Raw genomic sequence first — 21,110 nt, forward strand, 5'->3', positions numbered from 1 at the left:
AGGGAGGGAGAGAGAGAAATATCAATGATGAGAGAGAATCACTGATCGGCTGCCTCCTGCACACCTCCCACTGGGGATCAAGCCCACAACCCGAGCATGTGCCCTGACTGGGAATCACACCTCAACCTCCTGGTTCATAGGTTGACACTCAACCACTGAGCCACACCGGCTGGGCTCAGATGACTTTTGACAAAGTGAACCCTGAGCTGAGTGTGGCATTCAGAGTGTGGCTTCCAGTGAGAACCCCATTTACTATAAGGTCACAAAATTCAGGCTTTAGTTTAAGCTAACACTTTTAAAAAAATATATTTTTATCGATTTCAGTGAGGAAGAAAGAGGGAGAGATAGAAACATCAATGATGAGAGAGAATCATTGATTGGCTGCCTCCTGCACACCCCCCACTGGGGATGTGCCCACAACCAAGGTACATGCCCTTGACCGGAATCGAACCTGAGACCCTTCAGTCCGCAGGCCGACGCTCTATCCACCGAGCCAAACTGGCTAGGGCTAAGCTAATATTTTTTTTAAATAGCTTACCTTTTACAGCGTACAAAAATGTTAATGAGAATAAAAAGGACTCTCACTCTGAATCCGAAGTTATTTTTTTAATATCACCAAGTGCCATTATTAAATAGGCACTATGCATGTATACACACAAATGTAAAAATAAGCACTACAGATGTGGGCAGGAAAATTCTTAACAAAACCCCCACATATTTCAAATACTGTCCTTCCTCATTATTGTCCTCTACCATAATTAGCACGGTACAGCATAACAGGTGGCTTTCATTTATAGAATGCAAAATTAATGAAATTTGGAGATAGTCCCGCCCCCAAAAACAAGTTGGCCATTCTAAAAAAAGCATACCCCTTAAAATCTACAAAACAAACAAACGAACCAAATAAACCCCTTCATGCTGACTTTCCAGATGATCTGAATTTCTAAATGTATTTAAAGAAGTAAATTTAACACATTTACCACTGACAGTTTAAAATACAGATGCCTCAAGGAAAACAAGACATTGTTATGGGCTTTACAAGAAAGGGGAAGAGAAACACTGCCTATTTTTCCAGCTTGGTAGTCCCATATGTTTAATGCTGTCCGAGTGATAACAGAATTTATCAGCATATACGGAGTTGCTCCAAAAATACTAAACCTTAGGCAGAATTGTGGGCAGTTGTCCTCACCCAGCCATTCTGGACAGACAGACCAGAAAAGCAGAAATAGTACTGCTTCTGTCCCTAACAAGTAGGATGCAAAAAATCTTTTTTAAAAACACAAGGGGACACTGAATGGACTGTCAACACACAGAGGAATGTTTAATGTACTCAAATAAACAAGATCTGTGCCTTAACTCGCCAGGCATTGTTTAAATTTAGTGAGTGAAGGCGGTGGGGTGGGGGGGGGGGGGTGAAGGAGGGCGGTCAGACAGGCGACACAGCCTCCCAATTATGCAGAGCAATCCTTCAGATCACGTGAAAGCTATAATTAAATGTTGATACCGAGCCCCCCAGCTCCCCCTCTCCCACCTAGAAAAGTTAATGCATGAATTTAGCATGAACAAATTATAATTTGTAAAAACAGACATAGTCCCTCAGGAGGGGAATAAAGCTTTCTTGCATTAAGTCATGCATCTTGAAAGGTAGGAAGAAGCACAATATTGAGAAAAAAAAAATCCAACATCATAAATACAATAGTTATAATTCGACCACATCCTTTATAGCTCACCTCTGCTTATTCAGTTCTTTTTTAAGTTTTAAGCTAGTCCCCCAAAAGGTATACCACCTCTGCAAGCTGTTTCCTAGGCAGCATCTTTTAACCCAAGGGCTTAACAAAGGGGATGGGGTTAAGACCATCTCTAGCTGAATACCTAAGGAGAAATTTGTTTTCAGAAAAGGAGATGAGTGACCAAGAACTCTTTGTCCAACAAAAGACCACGGTTACCTATGTGTCCTTGCACATGGGCACACCACACACAAACACACACGCTTCACTTCTTTATAAATTGAATAATTTTCTCCCTCCCTTAAAAACGGCAGAAAGCAAACACCAGAAAGCTTAGGCAGAAGAGAAGGAGAAAAGAAAGCCCATGTAAACAGCAAGTACATACCTGCCGGGCGGTGCCATTTCCTCTACATGGTAGAGCCCACGTGCTGGGTATTAGCATTATTGCTACTCTAAAGCTTCCGATAAAAATGGACCGTCCCTTGCGGACCTGAGAACCAGCTGGCTGCTTGAGCCGTGGTTTCCCCCATATATGATTCAGTCTCCTTGACAAATATACTGCATCGTACTGGATGAGTCATCCGAGGGTTAGTCCGCATTTTATAGGCCTGTTTTGTCATTACTTACATTCAACATCCTGCTTCTCAAAAGTGGAAGCTGGAAGCCTGACAGCTGACAGATGCTTCTTCCAATTAAAATATTGTTTAAGAGAATTCCTGTAAGTTACAATTATCAGTCATTGATGGTACTACGAAGTGCCCAGGAAACAAATGGCATAGCTCAATACCCGAGATTAGAGTCCGTAGAACCACAAGTGCAAACCGTTCACCTGCTCCCACCCCCAATCCAAATGATGTTGTTCCGAGTTGAGAGCAAGGGCCCTGCTCCCTCTTTTAAGCCATCAGCGAGGCCCTCGTTGATTCTTTTTTTCTTTTAACATTTTTTTTTTTTTAAATTACAGAGAGGAAGGGAGAAGGAAAGAGATAGAAACATCAATGATGAGAATCATTGATTGGCTGCCTCCTGCACATCCCCTACTGGGCATCAAGCCCGCAACCTAGGCATGTGCCCTTGACCAGAATCGAACCTGGGACCCTTCAGTCCGCAGGTCGACGCTCTATCCACTGAGCCAAACCAGCTAGGGCCTCTCGTTGATTCGTATGCTGTAAGGTTACCTAGTTGCAGGTGCTCTGTGAAAACTGCACACCAACATTTTGGTCCCTGGGTGTGTTTTCTTAGGTGGGACAGTGGCATTCTGTTTATAAAATGCCTAGCTTTTAGAGGAAGCATGTTAGGGGTGAAATGATAAGCTCTCTGGGATTTGTCGTGAAGTATTTTAGCCAAAAAAAAAAAAACATGGTGGGAGGTAAGAAAATGCGGCAAAATCTTGGTAATTGTTGCATCTGCGAGGTGAGCCTAGAAGCATTGGCTTATTATTCTCTCTTCTTTTGAGTATCTCTGAAAATTTTAATCAAATGTTTGTGTGTGTTTTTCAATGTTCAGTCCCTATAGTCTAATTTGTGCCCCAAACAAGGCACTTTCAAGATAGGTATGAACCTGCCATACATGTGAGCGTGCGGCCCCTTTTACACGGTGCCGTTGTGGGTGAGAGTCCAGCCTGCAGGTATGACACACCCGTCCTAAGGCCACTGTGAGGGCTGCATCCACCCCACCCCCACCCCAAACACAAATGCTCGGTGCCCTCTCCTCCCAAGACTGTCTGGCTGTTCCTTGTGCTTGCTTTGAGGTCATCAGTCCAGGCCTCCTTTGTGAGCTCAATGTTGACACAGTGAGGGAGAGGTGACTATTTCCAGCTTCCTTATATGGTTCTGCAAACGCTCTGAGAGGTTATGTCACATCCACAGTCCCCTTAAACCAACAAATCGCTTTGTAATGTGGCACAGTGTTTGCCCGACTCACTTGATGCTCTAATTGGGTTACTTAAACCACCTGAAGGAGAAAGAGAGCTTTGATTTCATGGCCAGAAAAAAACCCAGATATGGAAGCTCCAAGGTATGTTCAACGAAACCACTGTTGAAACTAGATGTCATTACAAAAAAAACCTCTGTGTTGTTGTTATGTTCTGAAAGCATGACAAGTCAGTATGGGACACTTGAAATACAGAGGTCCCACTGCAGTGGTTCTCAACCTTTCTAATGCCGCGACCCTTTAATACAGTTCCTCATGTGGTGGTGACCCCCAACCATAAAATTATTTTCGTTGCTACTTCATAACGAATTTTGCTACTGTTATGAATCGTAATGTAAATATCTGTGTTTTCCGATGGTTGCGACCCACAGGTTGAGAACCGCTGCTGTAGAGCCCAAGACCATCGGAAAACACAGATATTTACATTACGATTCATAACAGTAGCAAAATTCGTTATGAAGTAGCAACGAAAATAATTTTATGGTTGGGGGTCACCACAACAGGAGGAACTGTATTAAAGGGTCGTGGAATTAGAAAGGTTGAGAACCACTGCCTTAATCAATAAAGAAATTAAAAAAAACACACACAAAAAAACAGTAACAGAGACACTATAATAATGCAAGGAAACTGGAAAAAGTAAAATGAGATAATAGAAGTGATGATTAAGCATTAAGCATATATGATGATTGTGCTGAGCAGTGATGAAGAATAATTTCTCTGCAGTATCACAGTGAGCAGAATGAAGACACTGGAGTATGACATATTTTAAAATAAAGTTAAACACAAATATATAACTTCTATAAAAAAAAAAGAGAGAGAGAACTGTATGGTTTCATAACTACCATAGTTGTTGCTGCCACCTTCACCCTTTTAAAAATGTCCTGACCATCAGGAAATTTACAAACATGTAAACATTGAGAAATGCCTCTGGGTTAGGGTGCCTCAAAGGATGTTCCTTGCAAACAATATTATAAGAGGCTCCAAAAACAAAACAAAAAACCCAAATAAACATTTCAGGAAAACAATATACTATATCCTTGAAAATTCTGTTTAAGTTTGTTTAGTCTAGTCTTTCATAAACTCATTTGACCACAGGAACCTCCACTTCCATTACTGTTAAACAAAGCACTTGGGGAAATGTTGTAGGTGGTGAAATACGGGATATCTTTTTTCTGACCTTTTGCTCTTTCTAAGTTTTCTTCAGAATACACTTTACTATCACCACGAAAAGCATCCAAACTTGGCTTCTACTATCTTTAATAGACATTCCTTATCTGGTTGACTTGCGTGCTAATGACCACAGGTAGTCCGCAGACAGCTTGTATTATGGGATTATCCGTCTCCCCTAAGTCCCCTAAGTCCCCATCAGTGGCAGCCAAGGAGCTGCACCTGTGTGTACAAGGGAGTGGACAGCTCGTGCTGGTGTTGGTGTTTCCGTAAGAGGCAGCTGGTCTTGGTGAGGCCACGCCTCGGAGCAGTAGCTTGCTTCAGGCCCAGCTCCACCTCGCCATTTTCAGAGCACGGGGTCTTGGAGCTTGGAAACCAGTCTGGGTATCTTTGGCCTCCAGGCTCCCCAGGCCCGTCTCCTAGCACTGATCCTTAAGAAGCAAAACAAGCCTGGAAAACACAGTAAAACATGGCTTCCAATTTATATGAACTCACTAATGGACCCTTATTTTTAAAATTCTTGCCAAGTTTTGGGGTGGTTCTTTCTGGGTGTTTTTTTTTTAAGCAATTATCTGTCTGTATGTTTTTTTGAGGGGCTAAAGTCCAAATACTGGCTAAATGTGAAGATACAAAAGCAAATGTGGGTATCAATGATGTTAGTACTGTAGGCTGTACTGACCGTGTAAAGGGAAAGAGCATGAGTTAAGCTGTCTTGGTCCAAAATCCAGCCTGGCCCTTACTTGCATAGTTTAAACTTATCTGAGCCTCTGTTTCTTTATCTGTAAAATGGGTACAAAGCTATGAATGACCTCACATAATTGTTCTGTATGGGATAAATATGATCGTTTACAAGTACTTGGTAAGAGCCTGGCCACATACAAAGCACTCATTAATTTATGCAAACAATGATAAGGATATTTTAAATTTTATGAATTTAGACTGTCCGGGGTGGGTAAATCATGGCCAGACACCACACTCATCTGTTTCCACTTCGTCTATGGCTGCTTTAGTGCTACAAAGACAGAACTGAGCAGTTGTGACAGAAACAATATGGTCCCCGAAGCTGAAAAATATTTACTATCTAGACCAGTGGTCGGCAAACTCATTAGTCAACAGAGCCAAATATCAACAGTACAACGATTGAAATTTCTTTTGAGAGCCAAATTTTTTAAACTTAAACTTCTTCTAACATCACTTCTTCAAAATAGACTCGCCCAGGCCGTGGTCTTTTGTGGAAGAGCCACACTCAAGGGGCCAAAGAGCCGCATGTGGCTCACGAGCCGCAGTTTGCCGACCACGGATCTAGACCTTCACAGAAAAAAGTCTGCAGACCACTGGTGAGCAACATTTGAGGGATAAAGAACCAGCTCTTTTCCCTACACAAGTTTTGGTCTTTTGTCCCTTACTCTGCTTAATGCCTCAATTCAGAATCAGATACACAAGCGTTACCGGTGGTGATTTGGTCCACGGGAGCTATACAGCTCATGCTTCCCTTGCAACACAAAACACAGCGTCTGTCTCAGGGCAGGTGGGGAAACCTACAGAGCCTGAGGTTGCCTGCTGGTCTTTCCGCCTTCCCCACTGCAGAGTCCAGTGACCCCAGCTGATGGGTGTGAGTGCACAGCCTGCCTCCCCTCCCCCCAGTCACATCTGTGCATTATGTCGAAACCACATGTGTCCCTAGAGCTTGAAGCAAGAGGTGAAAAATGATCTGGAAGAGGCATTCAGGAAACTGAGCAAACAGAAATGAAGGATGCTTTCAGGAGGGCTGGACAGCCACGGCAGGATTGATGCAGCGCTGGGGGCCTTCACACAGGAGGGTTGCTACACCACCACCGCTGCCAACAAGAGCCCAGTAAGAAGACGAGGGGCCAGCCCAGAAAAATGAACAACATGCCCCAAATGCAGGTCCCAAGATGCATCCCTGCATCCAATCATCCTGCCTGTTTTCTTTGGCAGGAAAACTTGTTTATTTGGGGAAAATGAACCCGCAGCGTTAATGGATAATGCAGGTGAAGGGACTCCCGGGACTTGTCTCTGGGAGAGGAAATCTGAACAAAAGAAACCATTCTAATTATTTCAGCTAGTTCTCTTACAAAAAAAAAGTCTAAGCCAGCTGTTCGGACAGAGATTAAATCTGGGGTGTACTTAAGACACACAGTGTCTTTCTGGCGGTCACTTGTTGCGCCTTACTGGCAAATGTCAATATTTTTGTAAAGTCAACCCAATAGAAAACTGCACATGGTAAATAATAAAGTGGATGACGAGGCTGGAGCTGGTCAAGGAAGAGGAGGGAGGCCGATGATGTCTATTGTTCCCCATGAGAGCAGGATTTCAGAGACGATACGAAAATCTCACGTGAAGCCAAGTTAGTTTGCAGCCCTAAAGTGTTAATGGCTGGCACAGGGGTAAGATAAGGCTCCCTCCAAAGCTCATGATTAATTTGGGGATGTTCTGCTTGGCCAGAGTCAGAAGACCGTCACTAACTAAATGCATATGGGCTATTAGGCAACGCAGGTTTTTAAAAAAGAACCAAGAGACCCTATGATATGAAGAAGACCTTTCAGAGCGAGGTTTGTAGATTCAACCAGGTTTCTCTAGAGCAGTGGTTCTCAGCCTTCCTAATGCCGCGACCCTTTAATACAGTTCCTCATGTGGTGGTGACCCCCAACCATAAAATTATTTTCGTTGCTACTCCATAACTGTAATTTTGCTACTGTTATGAATCGTAATGTAAATACCTGTGTTTTCCGATGGTCTTCGGCGACCCTGTGTTGAGAACCACTAGCAGGGTCGCCGAAGACCATCGGAAAACACAGATATTTACATTACGATTCATTAACAGTAGCAAAATTACAGTTATGGAGTAGCAACGAAAATAATTTTATGGTTGGGGGTCACCACAACATGAGGAACTGTATTCAAGGGTCGCGGCATTAGAAAGGTTGAGAACCACTGCTCTAGGGAAAGGGTACTCACATTCACCGAGTAGCCACGAGGTGTCGGGTGCTCTGTATGGCTGTATCAATGCACCTACAATCCTGTTCCTGATGGGTGTGGAGGGGAAACAGGGGGCTGAACTACCAGGTTGATTTAGTCTAGAGAGTCTGAATCTCCGGAGCACAGGATGTTATACAAACAGGCCAGGACTGATAAAAAGGAAGGAATCCAAAATATATCAGGAATATGGGAAAGTCACTGGGGGAAATGATGGAGGGAGCCAAGGGCTGGACAGAAAGGAAAAAGTGAGAGCATTTAGGGTCCTGGGTACAGGCGTGCCTCGTTGTATTGCCCTTTGCTTTACTGTGCTTCACAGGTGCTGCAGATTTTGTTTTGTTTTGTTTTAAAGAAATCAAAGGCAACATCCTCCACCAGCAAAAATATCACAACTGGTTCTGGAATGGAACCTGCAGTATCTCTGAGGTGTGCCTGTATACGGCTGTACTGGAGGCTGGGTGTCCACTAGAAAACCACTGTACCCTTCAAGCCTGCAGAGTCAACAGGGCAACAGGGCCTGACCTCAGAGACCTGGGCTGCCAAGAGAAACCAGGCCTGGGCCTAGGGGTAAATTTTAAGGTCAAGGGATGAGGTTGCCTCAAGATCTAGAGAGGGAATATAGGGTGTTCCTATAGTGTACTTACTCTCTGCCAGGCAGAGCAGTGAGGCCTGTGTTTGAAATCTGCTCAAGGTTGGACGGTTTGTTCCTCAAGGTGCACGTGTACCATGACTATCACTGAACACTTTGAGCAGGCTGGTCCCAATCTGCCATCAGCCTAGCTCAGCCCATCCTGTTGTTCCCCTAACTTTAGGCCAGAGGCCAGATGAGACCTGAAGTTGCTCAAAGGCGGTGTAATTCCAGGAACAGACTTCAGAAAAGAAATCTACCCCTCACCTTGATGTTGTTCACAAAAAAATGTATCCAAGACAATGGAGCTTTCTAGCTAAGCAAACCGTCCACGGAAGCCACCTCTGTTTGTCAGATGGCTATACAGATATTCAGCTGTGGACACAGAAAGCTCACCTGAGAACTCTCAACAATACTCTCTAACCACGCACCTATGTAAATAGCACACATTATTGAAGTTAGAAGTCCTACGAACTCATTTGGTTGGGAGGCAGGAGCTTGGGCCTGGCTTTACCACTAGTTATATGACCTTGAGCAGAATCACTTATCTTCTTGGTGCCTCAATTTCCTTGTCTAGAAAATGTAGGGCTGAAACTAGTTCAGTCCCTGAAGCTCCAAAACTCTGCAAGGAATGAATTGGTAACAGCTAAATGAGAACGCTGCCTAGTAATACAAGTAGACAGAGAGAGAAAGAAAGCTGGGCAATGCTGGTCTACTAAAGACCAAGGGACTGGGGCCCTAGCCGATTTGGCTGTGGATAGAGCATCCACCCGCAGACTGAAGGGTCCTGGGTTCGATTCCAGTCAAGGGCACATACCTTGGTTGCAGGCTTAATCCCCTGCCGGGGGAAGCAATCAATCAATGTGTCTCTCTCTTGCATGGCTATTTCTCTTTCTCTCTGTCTCTCCCCCTCCCTTCCACTCTAAGAATCAATAGGGAAATATCCTCAAGTGATGATTAACAACAACAAAAAGAGGAAGGGACTGGGGACAAAGCTATATTCCTGACCCTGGATCTAAGAGGCCAGCCTAAACTAACTAACATACCAGCTTAAAAAAATGTTTTAAAATTGATTTTAGAGAGAGAGGAAGGGAGATAGAGAATCATCACTTTTTGTTGTTCCACTTATTTACACATTCATTGGCTGATTCTTGTATGTGCCCTGACCAGGGATTGAACCCGCAATCCTGGCATATTGGGACAGCACTCACCAACTGACTTAGATAGCCAGGGCCTAACACAATAGTTTAAAAGGATGCAGAGCTCACTCCAAAGCTCAAACTGACGTTTTCTTACAAACATTAGTCAACAGTATCAGCTCCTGTGAACATGAGCTGTGGCTGTATCATAAGCACTGTGCCTTACGATCTCCCAGGACTCTTGGCAACAGTCCGACACACCCTCTTCTCTGCCTTCGTGGCCATCAGTAACACCACTACAGCATTCTGTTACGACTTGCATGTCACCTTTGCCATTGGATGTGAGATTCTCAAGAAAAGGTTTTCTTTCATTTTTCTAGTTTACTTTTGTAGCTCAGTGTCCAGCAAATGGTAAAACCTTGGCAGACCAAAAAAAAATTTTTTTTTTCATTCATTCAACAGACAAACCATAGAGAAAACTTTACTGGCTTAAATAGGGAGTGGAGATAAAGATTATATGAAGGAAGGAAATGACAGAAACGTGGTAGCAAACTTTTGTAATGTGTATTTCTTCTTCATTACAAAAAGTGGTAAGTTTACCGTGGAATATTTAGGAATATTTAGGAAAGGAAAACATTCACTGAGATGACCTCTGGGAGGTAGAATTTAAGAGCATTACAGGTTTCTACAATTATGTGATGCCTGCTTGCTAATTTATTGTATTCTTTGCCACATTTTAAAAATGATTGGGAAGTAATATTTTCCTATTTTTTCATTTCTGATAAAGACAAAAGGTAATAAGCGCAGAGCTTAGTGAAATGTTTCTTCCCTGCTTTAGTTCAGCACCCCAGAGGGGGCAAGTAACTCATTTATGGATTTCACACATGATGGACCTTAGATATTATCTAAAAAAACTAGGAGAGCAGCCTAGTCAGAACTGGACCCAAAACTCTAAGTCCATTGTTCCTTACAAGAATTACCTACCTAGCTAAAATCAAATTCTGTCACACCGTTGACTTCTGGTTTCTGAAAAGCAATCAGACATGATTCCAGAACAAGAAAAGTAAATGACACCCTCGCTGGTTTGGCTCAGTGGATAGAGTGTCGGCCTGTGGACTGAAGGGTCCCAGGTTCGATTCCGGTCAAGGGCACATGCCCGGGTTGCAGGCTCGATCCCCAGTGGGGGGCATGCAGGAGGCAGCTGTTCAACGATTCTCTCTCATCACTGATGTTTCTATCTCTCTCTCCTTTCCCTTCAATAAAATTTATATATATATATATATGTATATAAAACCTTTGTTAAAAAGAAAAATAAATGACGGTGTCCAGAATATTTACCTGCACTACAATTCTCAGGTGCCAGAGTAAATACATCATCAGAAGGGCAGCCAAAGGCACACGTTTCTCTGAAAATGACTCCTGACTTTGCCACAAACATTTTACTTCTATCAGAAATTTAAAAAAATGGGCCAGTGAACCTGAGTTAAGGCTCACTGGTCAATATCACAAACTATCAGATAAGGCCTACAGATAAGACCTTGCACCAACTTCTTCCCCCTGGTTCACCCGAAGGCACAGTTAGTGAGCATCCAACTTGCCTCAAGTATCCCCCAGTCTCAGGAACTCCCAAGAGCGGTCACAGTAAAGCTTCCACTGAGAGGGGAGGAAAGGGGAGAGTCCAAAGTACCTCCCTGAGAAGTGAACCTTGCTCTGTGAACCTTGCTCTGCGTGGGAGTTAAGATTAGTGCCTTGCCCTAACGGGTTTGGCTCGGTGGATGGAGCGTCAGCCTGCGGACTCAAGGGTCCCGGGTTCGGTTCCGGTCAGGGGCATGTACCTTGGTTGTGGGCACATCCCCAGTAGGGGGTGTGCAGGAGGCAGCTGATCGATGTTTCTCATTGATGTTTCTAACTCTCTCTCCCTCTCCCTTCCTCTCTGTAAAATATCAATAAAATATATATTTTTTTTTAAAAGAAAAAGATGAGTGCCTTACTGGGAAGTCTCACAGATGAAAATTCACCACCACCCTCTCAGCAAGAGAACAGAAGCAAGAGTCGGAGCCCATTCGAGGCTCTTCCTCTCAATGAACACATCTGCTGGAGTTGGCTGTTATTTGGGGCCCACTATCCACATGCCTCTCCTGGCCCACTGCCACCCTCGAAGTGACTCTAGGGTTTAAAGATGCAGTAGATATTTCATGTCAATGTGGACACTAAGTGCTGGCCAACGACCTCACTTGGTGTTCCATCGTGAACACATGGGCCTTCCCAAGACTGGAGGAAGAGGAGAAAGACTGTGCTGGCCGCCCACAGAACTGCCAAGGTTAATTATAACCACATGCGATTTTCATCGTGTGTACAGCTCTAGTCAAGAAAGGAAGAGGCCTGTGGGAGAGATAACAAGTCCGTGAACAAACCTCAACCTGATCAGTACCCATCCCTAGAACAGTACTCACTGTAGTTCTCATTCCAGGAAGAAAAGGGACCAAGGGAGGCTTAGGCTTACCAACCCTCTTCATTTACACTGTCCATTTCAAAGGACAGCCTTCAAATTTCACTAAAATAAGTCTCAGAAGGGAACGGGGGCGGGGGGGGGGGGGGGGGTGGGGGGGACACACAGACAATGAATGTGGGCTCCACCTATTTTATAGACTTAAAAACCAAAGCATAAGCTCCAAATGCACAATCAAATCCTATATAATAAAAGGCTAATATGCAAATTGTCCCCTCGACCAGGAGTTCTATCAGGGGGCGGGGCTGGCTGGTCAACTGCCTACGGCCCCTCCCCCTAGCCGGCCCCTCCCCTGACTGCCCCCCACCTACCCTGATAGGGGGCAGGGCCGGCTGGCCAACCTCTTGCATCCCCTCCCCCGCCCTCTCCCCCCCGCCCGGCCGGCCCGATAGGCCCAATTGGGGCGGGTTGGCTGGACTCCACCCGTGCATGAATTCGTGCACCGGGCCTCTAGTCTAACCTAATAATAGGCAAACATGCAAATTGACCGCACCTTCGCTACGCCCACAGCCAATCAGAGCGAACAAGATGGCGGTTAATTTGCATATGCGGGCACTGAGCAGCCTGGGTCCCGTAAACATCCTCCGGACCCAGGCCGATCAGAGCCATAGCGACGCGGGAATGTTCCCGCCCCCAAACACTTGCAGCAGTCTGGGGTCTGGGACCTAAGCCGCTCAGAGCCTGTAGGCCCGCGCTTAGGTCCTGAGCGGCAGGGGCCCCAGAACGCCCCCTGGCCAATGGGAGCCTTGGAGGGGCGGGAACATTCCCGCGTCGCCATAGCGACGCGGGAATGTTCCCGCCCCCAAACACTTGCAGAGGTCTGGGGTCTGGGGTCTGGGAAACGTCCTTCAGACCCAAGCCTCTCAGATCCTGTAGGCCTGCACTTAGGTCCTGAGCGGCCTGGGTCCCATAAACATCCTCCGGACCCAGGCGGATCACTTAGGTCCTGAGTGGCGGGGGGCCCCAGAACGCCCCCTGGCCACTGGGAGCCTTGGCGGGCGGGAACATTCCCGTGTCGCCATAGCGACGCGGGAATGTTCCTGCCCCCAAACACTTGCAGAGGTCTGGGGTCTGGGAAACATCCTCCAGACCCAAGCCGCTCAGATCCTGTAGGCCTGCGCTTAGGTCCTGAGCGGCCTGGGTCCCATAAACATCCTCTGGACCCAGGCTGATCAGAGCCTGTAGGCCCCTGCTTAGGTCCTGAGTGGCAGGGGCCCAGAACACCCCCTGGCCACTGGGAGCCTTGGCGGGGCGGGAACATTCCCGTGTCGCCATAGCGACGCGGGAATGTTCCCGCCCCCAAACACTTGCAGAGGTCTGGGGTCTGGGAAACATCCTCCAGACCCAAGCCGCTCAGATCCTGTAGGCCTGCGCTTAGGTCCTGAGCGGCCTGGGTCCCATAAACATCCTCTGGACCCAGGCCGATCAGAGCCTGTAGGCCCGCACTTAGGTCCTGAGTGGCAGGGTCCCAGAATGCCCCCTGGCCACTTGGAGCCCAAGGGTGCAGGCGCCAAGGGGCTGGGTCCCGCAAACATCCTCAGGACCCAGGCCAGTCCGAGCCTGTAGGCCCCTTGCTTAGGTCCTGAGTGGCAGGGGTCCCAGAACACCCCCTGGCCACTTTGAGCCTATAGGTGCAGGAGCCAAGGGGCTGGGGGCGGGGCGGAAACATCCCCTGTCACCATAGTGCCCCCAGCCGCTTGGGAATGCTCCAGCATCAAGAGGCAGTTTGGGTCCACGCCCCCAGCCTGGCGCACATGATGGGGGGCTGGCTGCTGGCCTCTGGGGTGTGTGGAGACCCTTGGCGGCCACCGCTGCGTGCGGCCCAGGGGTCCCTGCATGGCCCCCAGCCTGGCGCCCATGGTCAGGGCTCATACAGGAGGCAACCAATCAAAGTGTCCCTCTCACATTGATGTTTCTCTCTGTCTCTCCCTCTTTCATCCACACTCTAAAAATCAATGGGAACATACCCTCAGGTGAGGATTAAAAAAAAAATGTATATCCTATGAAAGACACATCTTGAAAATGCCTAAAGAAAGTTGTCATTTTTTCTTGGTGAAGGGACTGAAGTCCGTGTTGATGAAAACACCTTGGTGGCTGTGGTGACTGGTAGTGGCTGCAGCAGCGGGGTGATGGGGCTGCTGCCTTCCCCTGATCAGCCCGGTTGCCTCCCACAAAGGAGCGTGGGGCACGGGCCTAAGCCATCAGTAGGACATCCCCTGAGGGCACCCAGTATGTGAGAGGGGGCAGGTTGGGCTGAGGGACCCCCCAACCCCAGTGCACGAATATCGTGCACCGGGCCCCTAGTAAAATATAAAAGGTATATTTGTGGCAGAGCCAAGAATAGGTCCTGAGTGAAAATTCATCTCTCAGAATACTGTTCAATAAGGTACACTCCCCCTAGGTCCTTTGTTTCAAATGTCTCCAAAGATTTTCTCTACCCCTCTTTCTCCACTCAAAAGGGAGAAAACTGTTCACGGATTTCATTTGTTTGTTTCCTGTGAGCCCTGGAGGAATTGTCCCTGATACTAAGAATGTGCCAAATGTGAAGAGCAAGTCTTAACATTAGAACATTCCAAGCTCCCAGGGTGGGACCAGTTCAGCTCAAAGGGATTTTACCACCACTCAGTAGAAGCTGGAAATAAATACAAATACACAGACAATGTGGCTCATGGAATGCCAACGGATAAGCAACAGTCTGCACGGAAAGACTAGAATGGGAAGGGAAGCCATGCCCGCACCCCCCTGCCCCCCACCCCCAGCTCCTCCCATCGTACCATCTCCACAGAAGACAGCAGCTAACTGTGCTGGAGGCAGCCTGCCTTCCCCGTCCCCTTCGTTAAACCTTAGATGTGGTCAGCTCAGTTTATATTTCAGCGTGAGGAAGCAGAAAAGCCCACGACCTTCAGAACAGAACCAAATATTTATAAAGTGCTGCTGAGCAAGGCATCATGGGAAGAATATGGCACACATTCCATGGGCTGGTCATAGCCTCACTGGTCCATCTCAGAACAGTTTCTGGGGTGTTTCAGTACAGACAGGCAGAGGTCAGGAGCTTGTAAAACACACTAACTGAGCAAAGGAGATCAATTTATCTGCACGATGCATTTATTCTTTTAAATTTAGTTAACTGTTCTGCATAGGTAATACATTCATGATTCATAATCAAAATATAAAAAGGTATACTCCCACTACATCCCATCTGCCCTGTTCCTTCTTCCCACCAACAAGCCAACTGTAAGCACCTTTTAAAAGGCTTGTGTGTATCCTTCCAGGTTTATGTAGTCTCCTCTCACCCTTTCTCAGTACATTATTCCTATGTTCTGGACTTTGCTTTCTACCCTTCAGAGATTTTTCCATATTGGAACATACAACTAATCCATCCCCTTTTTACATCTGTACAATATTCCACTATAAGGATGTAGCATGATTTACTTACTAGTCCCTTATTCATGAACATTTAGGTTTTTGTGAACCTTTTGCTATTGAAAACAATCCTGTAATAAACAACTGTATATATCAGAGTCGCCTTTATATATTAAGTTGTGTTTACTGCTCTGTAATTGCCTGCCCATTTTACAGAGAAAGAAGAAAAGCAAACCCCATCTGAAATCAAGACAAAGCCCTTCTAAAAAGCAAAAATATGGTTATGGAAAAATAACGAGATTTTGATTTTGTATGATGCATGTGTGGAAGGAGTGGGGCAGAGTTCTATTATTTATGTTGCCCAATTACCACCCTTATCTTCCTCCTGCTCACCTCCCATTCATCCTAGGAACCATCCTGGCATCTGCCCCTTTAAGAAATCCTGACAGCATTCTATCTCACCAAGGAGGGGCACTGTAATGTCTGGTGCCACCTCAGAGGGCAGAAAGTAACCCCTCTACCCCCCTGGCCATTATCTGGACCCGAACCCAGAGTTCCAGCTGGAGGTGAGGCCACACAGAGCCCAGGGAAGCAGGCCTGCGGGCTGGTCCCTCTGTCAGAGCTCAAGTCCCAGGTGAATCCCAGGGGGAAGCAGTAGAGCAGGACCCCTCGGCAGGGCCCAGGGAGGGGCCCAATCGGCTGTTCCAGCCCTTTCCAGCCACTGCCTTCAGCAAAGGAGCAGGAAATTCAGCGCTGCCCATGGAGCTGACTCATTCTCTCCACAAGCCTCCTGGTGGTTCTATTCTAGGTTTACCGAAGGGAACATGCCTTCAGGCAGGCAGAAGCAGAGCAGCACAGAAGTGTTGTGGCGAGGCCTCAACGGGCATTTCCTCCCGGATGGGCCAAGGTCCCACCAGAGGCTAAGGGAGGTAAGGAAGGAGAGAGACCATCCTGGAAATATCAGCTGAGTCAAATACCGCGGGCACCTCTTTTTAGCGGTGCACGTGCATTGCTACCTGCGTGTGCACCGTGACTGGCTTAATCACCTGCGGCTCAAGCCAAACCACTAAAAACAAAGTATACTTGCTGGGACCCTAACTGGAACAAGACAAATCTATCGAAGCATTTGAGACAAACCAGAGAAAACCGAATATGGATTTGGTATTAGATGAGATGAAGGCATGACTATTAATTTTCTTAGGTGTGATAATGGTACTGTGGTTATTTTTTTTAAACTCCTTAACACTTAGAAGTACCTATTGAATTATTTATGGGTAAAACGATGTTTGGGATTTGATTTAAAACACTCCAGCCCACCTTCCCCCACCAATAAAAAGTGTGTGTGTGTGTGTGTGTGTGTGTGTGTGTGTGTGTGTAGAAAACATGAATGACTGCTGGGTGATGAATACTTGGGGTCCAGTATGCTATTCTCTTTACTTCAGTGGAGTTTAGAATGTTTCATAATCAGAAAACAGCCACGTGCCACTGAGACCTCACAACGTACTGACCAGAATGGACAGTTCACAGCCCCTAAGGGTGATGCCTCGGCCTCAGATGTGTGTAATCTGGTGCTCGATTGAATTGTTTGGGGTGCAGCCCGAATTTCTGGATATTTTTCGAAGTTTCCTGGGTAATTCTAATGTATAGCGAAGCCTGAGAGCATCGGTGTTCCAGGAACCTAACAGAGTGGGTCAGAAAACGTCAGGGCTAAGTGAGAGAGGACAGGGGCAGTCCTCTGCTCTTATCGGTAACCCCCTTGGCCCAACTATCTGTCTTTCCAGGGTCCTGAACCTGGGGTCCAGGCCACGCTTCCGCGCATTACCGGTGCAAGCAAAGATGACGCTGGAGCTACAGTAACAACGAGGGACCTGGCAAACAGATTCAAACCAGAGGTGGGCCTACTTTAAATGCAGATGGGGGACAACCTGTTATTCGTATCAGGATGGCAGTTCACCTCAAGCTTTTCCCTGGTTCCCGCCCACCCCCCTGAGCATTAGTTGCCAATGTGTATCTCTCCGAGATCAGCCTATGTTAACTACTAAAAAGTTCCCGTGTTAAGAGGCTGAAGGGTCTTGGGCAGCTTCATTTGTCCTAGCTGCGGAGTGTCGGAGCCCTAACAGCTGGCCTTATTCCAAGCAGAGAGCAGCTGGCAAGCATCCTCTCAGAGCACAAGCCTCACCTCACCAAGGGACGGGGGGGATTTTCCTGCAGCAGGTGGCATCTTCTGATGCATAACTGTGGGACTCTGTCCACTTTCTGTGGCTTTGGGGTTACTTTTGATGTCATTCACAGGGCCTTGGGAGAGTGGGGGGTTTACATCTGTAACCCCCCTCCTTATAACCCCCTCCTTATAACTTCCCTCCTTATAACTCCTCTGACCTTCCCTCACAACAACCCGGAAGTGTAATCGTGTCCCCATCTTACAGGTGAGAGAAATGAGGCCCAGGCAATCCTACTTATGACACCACAATCAGGCAACAGAGAGCAGAACTAGAGTTTGACCAAGTCCCAAAGCCCCACGCTCTTTCCACAGGAATGTCCTCCAAGATAAACATCAGGATATACTGGACGTGGCACCTCTCATTTCCACCTGTAGGAAACAATCCAAAGGTCGCTTGGTGGCCCAGCCCTTCTGGATGAGCGTATTAGTCACCAAGAGCCTGACGATATAAAACCCTTGACCTTTCTTCTGACATTTTCCACAGGGACATGCACTTTCCCTCCACTCCCAGTAAGCTGATTATTGCTTTCTAGCCACTCAGCGGTGCCCACGGAATGGGGAGCGCTTCTTACACACGCAGCTCTACGGTCTTGGAGGAGGACACGACCGGAGCACCCCTCCCTTGGCACACTCACACTTTCGGATCTGAATTCTGTGTATCGTAAGGCACCCACAGACCTGGAATGCAAGTCAACCCAGGTTCTGGCCTCTACTCCTTGGATGCACAAGACCTGCTGCTGCTCTGGGCCCCACCGGCAGCTACAACCCCAACTCAAGGCCAACTCGGCTGCAGGTGCTACTTAATACAGCAGATGCAAATAAGACTCGCTTGTACTGCCAAAACAGAACCTCACATCTTAATAAATGTTGCCCACTCACACCCAGACCCCTGCCTCCAAGACTCGAGACTTCACTAGTCTTCCAAGGAGCTGCCCCAAGTCAAGAGCTGCCTGGAACCCTCCTTCTGGGACTGCCGCGGGGCTGGTCTTACAATCGGTGAGCCAGCCATTAAAGTTAAAACACAGAAATCAGCCCTTGCCTTTTAGTTAAGCACTCGGTTTTAACGTACAGTGGACCCGTCACCAAAGCTTATTTTCGACTTATTCGTTCACCTGAAGGCCATTTCCAAACTTACAACCTACCTTTCCATTTGATATACTTAATGTCACCATCTTTTTCTTCTGAAGCGTTCCCAAAGGGCTTCTGAAAACGTTTCAAGCAAATGGCTGGGAGGATGGAGCGAGCATGGCGCCTCCTGAAGCGAGGCCACGGCTTTGAAAGATACGAAGCTCAAGTACAAAGGAACACAGTCAGATACAAAGGGGTGTGTTCTGATATGTTTGCCTTTCAACAAAACGCGGAGGCCACATGGTCAGATCTGCCAGTACATTTTGTATAAGACGCTCATCCATCACGCGGCCTTAAATGGCATCAATGATGATCATAATGAAATGTCAGCTGACATTTACCTGGTGTGCCAAGTACACTATACCTTTAAGCGCCCTCTTTAACTCTCACATCAGTTCCCTAAGACAGGAAACAGGAGTATCCCCAGTTTACAGTCCAGAGCACGAAGAAGCCCACCCAGGAAGCCATCAAGAGGTAGAACCAGAAGAACATCCTGACTCCAGAGCCCAGAGCCCTGAACCCCTCTGCTATTCCAAACCTCACCAGGTTGGCCTGCCGCCGCTGGGGGGTGTGCTTTCTGCATCCACACAGCAGCTGCAGGGCCCCTGGGAGAGGCAGACGGGACATCGTCGGAGACAACCCTGGACACGACAGCCACGTGGGGAGAAGGTTCTGCGGCACGGAGCCCTTTAGAGGCCACGTGAGAGGGTGTCCTTCCAGCAAAGCTCAGAGGCGCTCACAGTTCTCCCCCCGGCTCAGTGGCACAGAACTGAACCCTCCCTGGTGTCGTGTCCCAGCCTGCACCAGCGGACGTGTCGATGGTAAACAAATGCCCGAGCAGGACGGACCAGCGTGCACGTGGACTGGTCCGGGCAGCGCAGGGACAGCCGATGTTAAACACCCGGCTCTGGAGTCGCACCCCAAGTTGTACTCTGTGCCCCACTGATTTCGAGCTAGGAGTTCATCTTCTTTTAACCGCCGTTTCTTCTTCATCGGCAACACAGAAAAGCAGTGACACCTGCTCTGGAGTATCTAATAAAGCACCGGACACAGAGTAAGCACGGAATAAACGCTGGTTCTCTAGCGGATTGTGCCAGCAACGGTCCGGTATGCCCTGGACAGCGGTGTGGACACAATGTGTCAAAAACACCAAGCGCCTGGTGCAGGGCTGCTCTGACACTGAGGACAGAACCCCCACCCCCCGGCACAGGTGCCCAAGCAGAGAAATTCCACCACGCAACATCCTTTGGCAAATGACAACTAAACAGTCCAGCAGGTTCTTCCTGGACCTCTGAAACTCCTCCTTGCAACAGGGAATTGTTTGCGGCTTTCAAGCACCAGTGGAATTCCCCCCCCCCCACCCCGCTTTTTCCTGAAACTCCACCCCAACATCAGGAGGTGGATGTGGTTCTGTACTTCTGTCCGTCTCAGAGCAGGAGTTTCCTAAGCTTCACACCCACCTCGAGTTTGCCCAAGATATATTTACACTTGAGTAACCACGCCAAAGGGCGGGGGGACCTGGGGACACGGGACTTGTCTGAAATAGTGGCTTTCCAGGCCGCTCTGGGTAGTTCTTGGGCAGCTACTGGAGCCTGACCGAGGGGTAGAAGGAAAATAAAACAAAACGAAAAGGCCCTCTGGACACCACCAAGCCTGCAGGTCCCAGGCTGACAGAAGGGAAAGTTCTGAATTTTGAAAGAAAGGGTTCCAGGAAGGAGGCTGGTGTACAAAGCAGGTGAAAGAGGAAAGAAAGAGGAAAGAAAGAAAAGGAAGAAAAGGAAGGAAGGAAGGAAGGAAGGAAGGAAGGAAGGAAGGAAGGAAGGAAGGAAGGAAGGAGGGAAGGAGGGAGGGAGGGAGGGAGGAAGGGAGGGAGGAGAGAAGAGAAGAGAAGAGAAGAGAAGAGAAGAGAAGAGAAGAGAAGAGAAGAGAAGAGAAGAGAAGAGAAGAGAAGAGAAGAGAAAGAAAAAATTAAGCCAGGAGGGGTGCTTTTGAAAGGATTTAAAAAAATTCCTGCTGCTGCTTATTAAGTTACTAACTCTTGCGTAGAAGTAGGCTGTCCCACCCACCGCCCTAGGCAGTCTTGTGAGGGCTGGGTCACCCCCTCCACCCAGGCCACCTGGGCAAGGAGCCTCCCCGACCCCCTGAACTCCTGCCTCTGGGACCATATTTGCTTCAAAGCCACACTGGCAGCTGACCCCACAGCACAGACCAGCAGCTCTGTCCTATAGAAATGTAACATGAGCCCCACATACATATGCCCTTATTTTTTTTAGTAGTCACATTAAACAAGTAATAAAAAACA

General features: G+C 47.4%; 1 protein-coding gene across 2 annotated transcripts in view; it reads right to left on the reverse strand.

Moving 5' to 3' along the window:
* Positions 1-21,110, reverse strand: part of SPRED2 (sprouty related EVH1 domain containing 2) — a 116,004-nt gene that overhangs the window by 49,041 nt on the left and 45,853 nt on the right. Inside the window, exon 1 of one of the 2 annotated variants that reach the window (XM_079791788.1) lies at positions 2,113-2,519. The exons of the other annotated variant lie outside the window; for it this stretch is intronic. Coding sequence (XP_079647914.1) covers positions 2,113-2,129 — 17 coding nt within the window. The 5' untranslated portion in view covers positions 2,130-2,519. Of the gene's footprint in view, positions 1-2,112; positions 2,520-21,110 lie in introns of those variants that run through there. 2 annotated transcript variants of the gene reach the window in all.

The sequence above is a fragment of the Cnephaeus nilssonii genome (genome assembly GCF_951640355.1).
Source record: "Cnephaeus nilssonii genome assembly, chromosome: 15".
Classification (NCBI taxonomy): Eukaryota; Metazoa; Chordata; class Mammalia; order Chiroptera; family Vespertilionidae; genus Cnephaeus; species Cnephaeus nilssonii.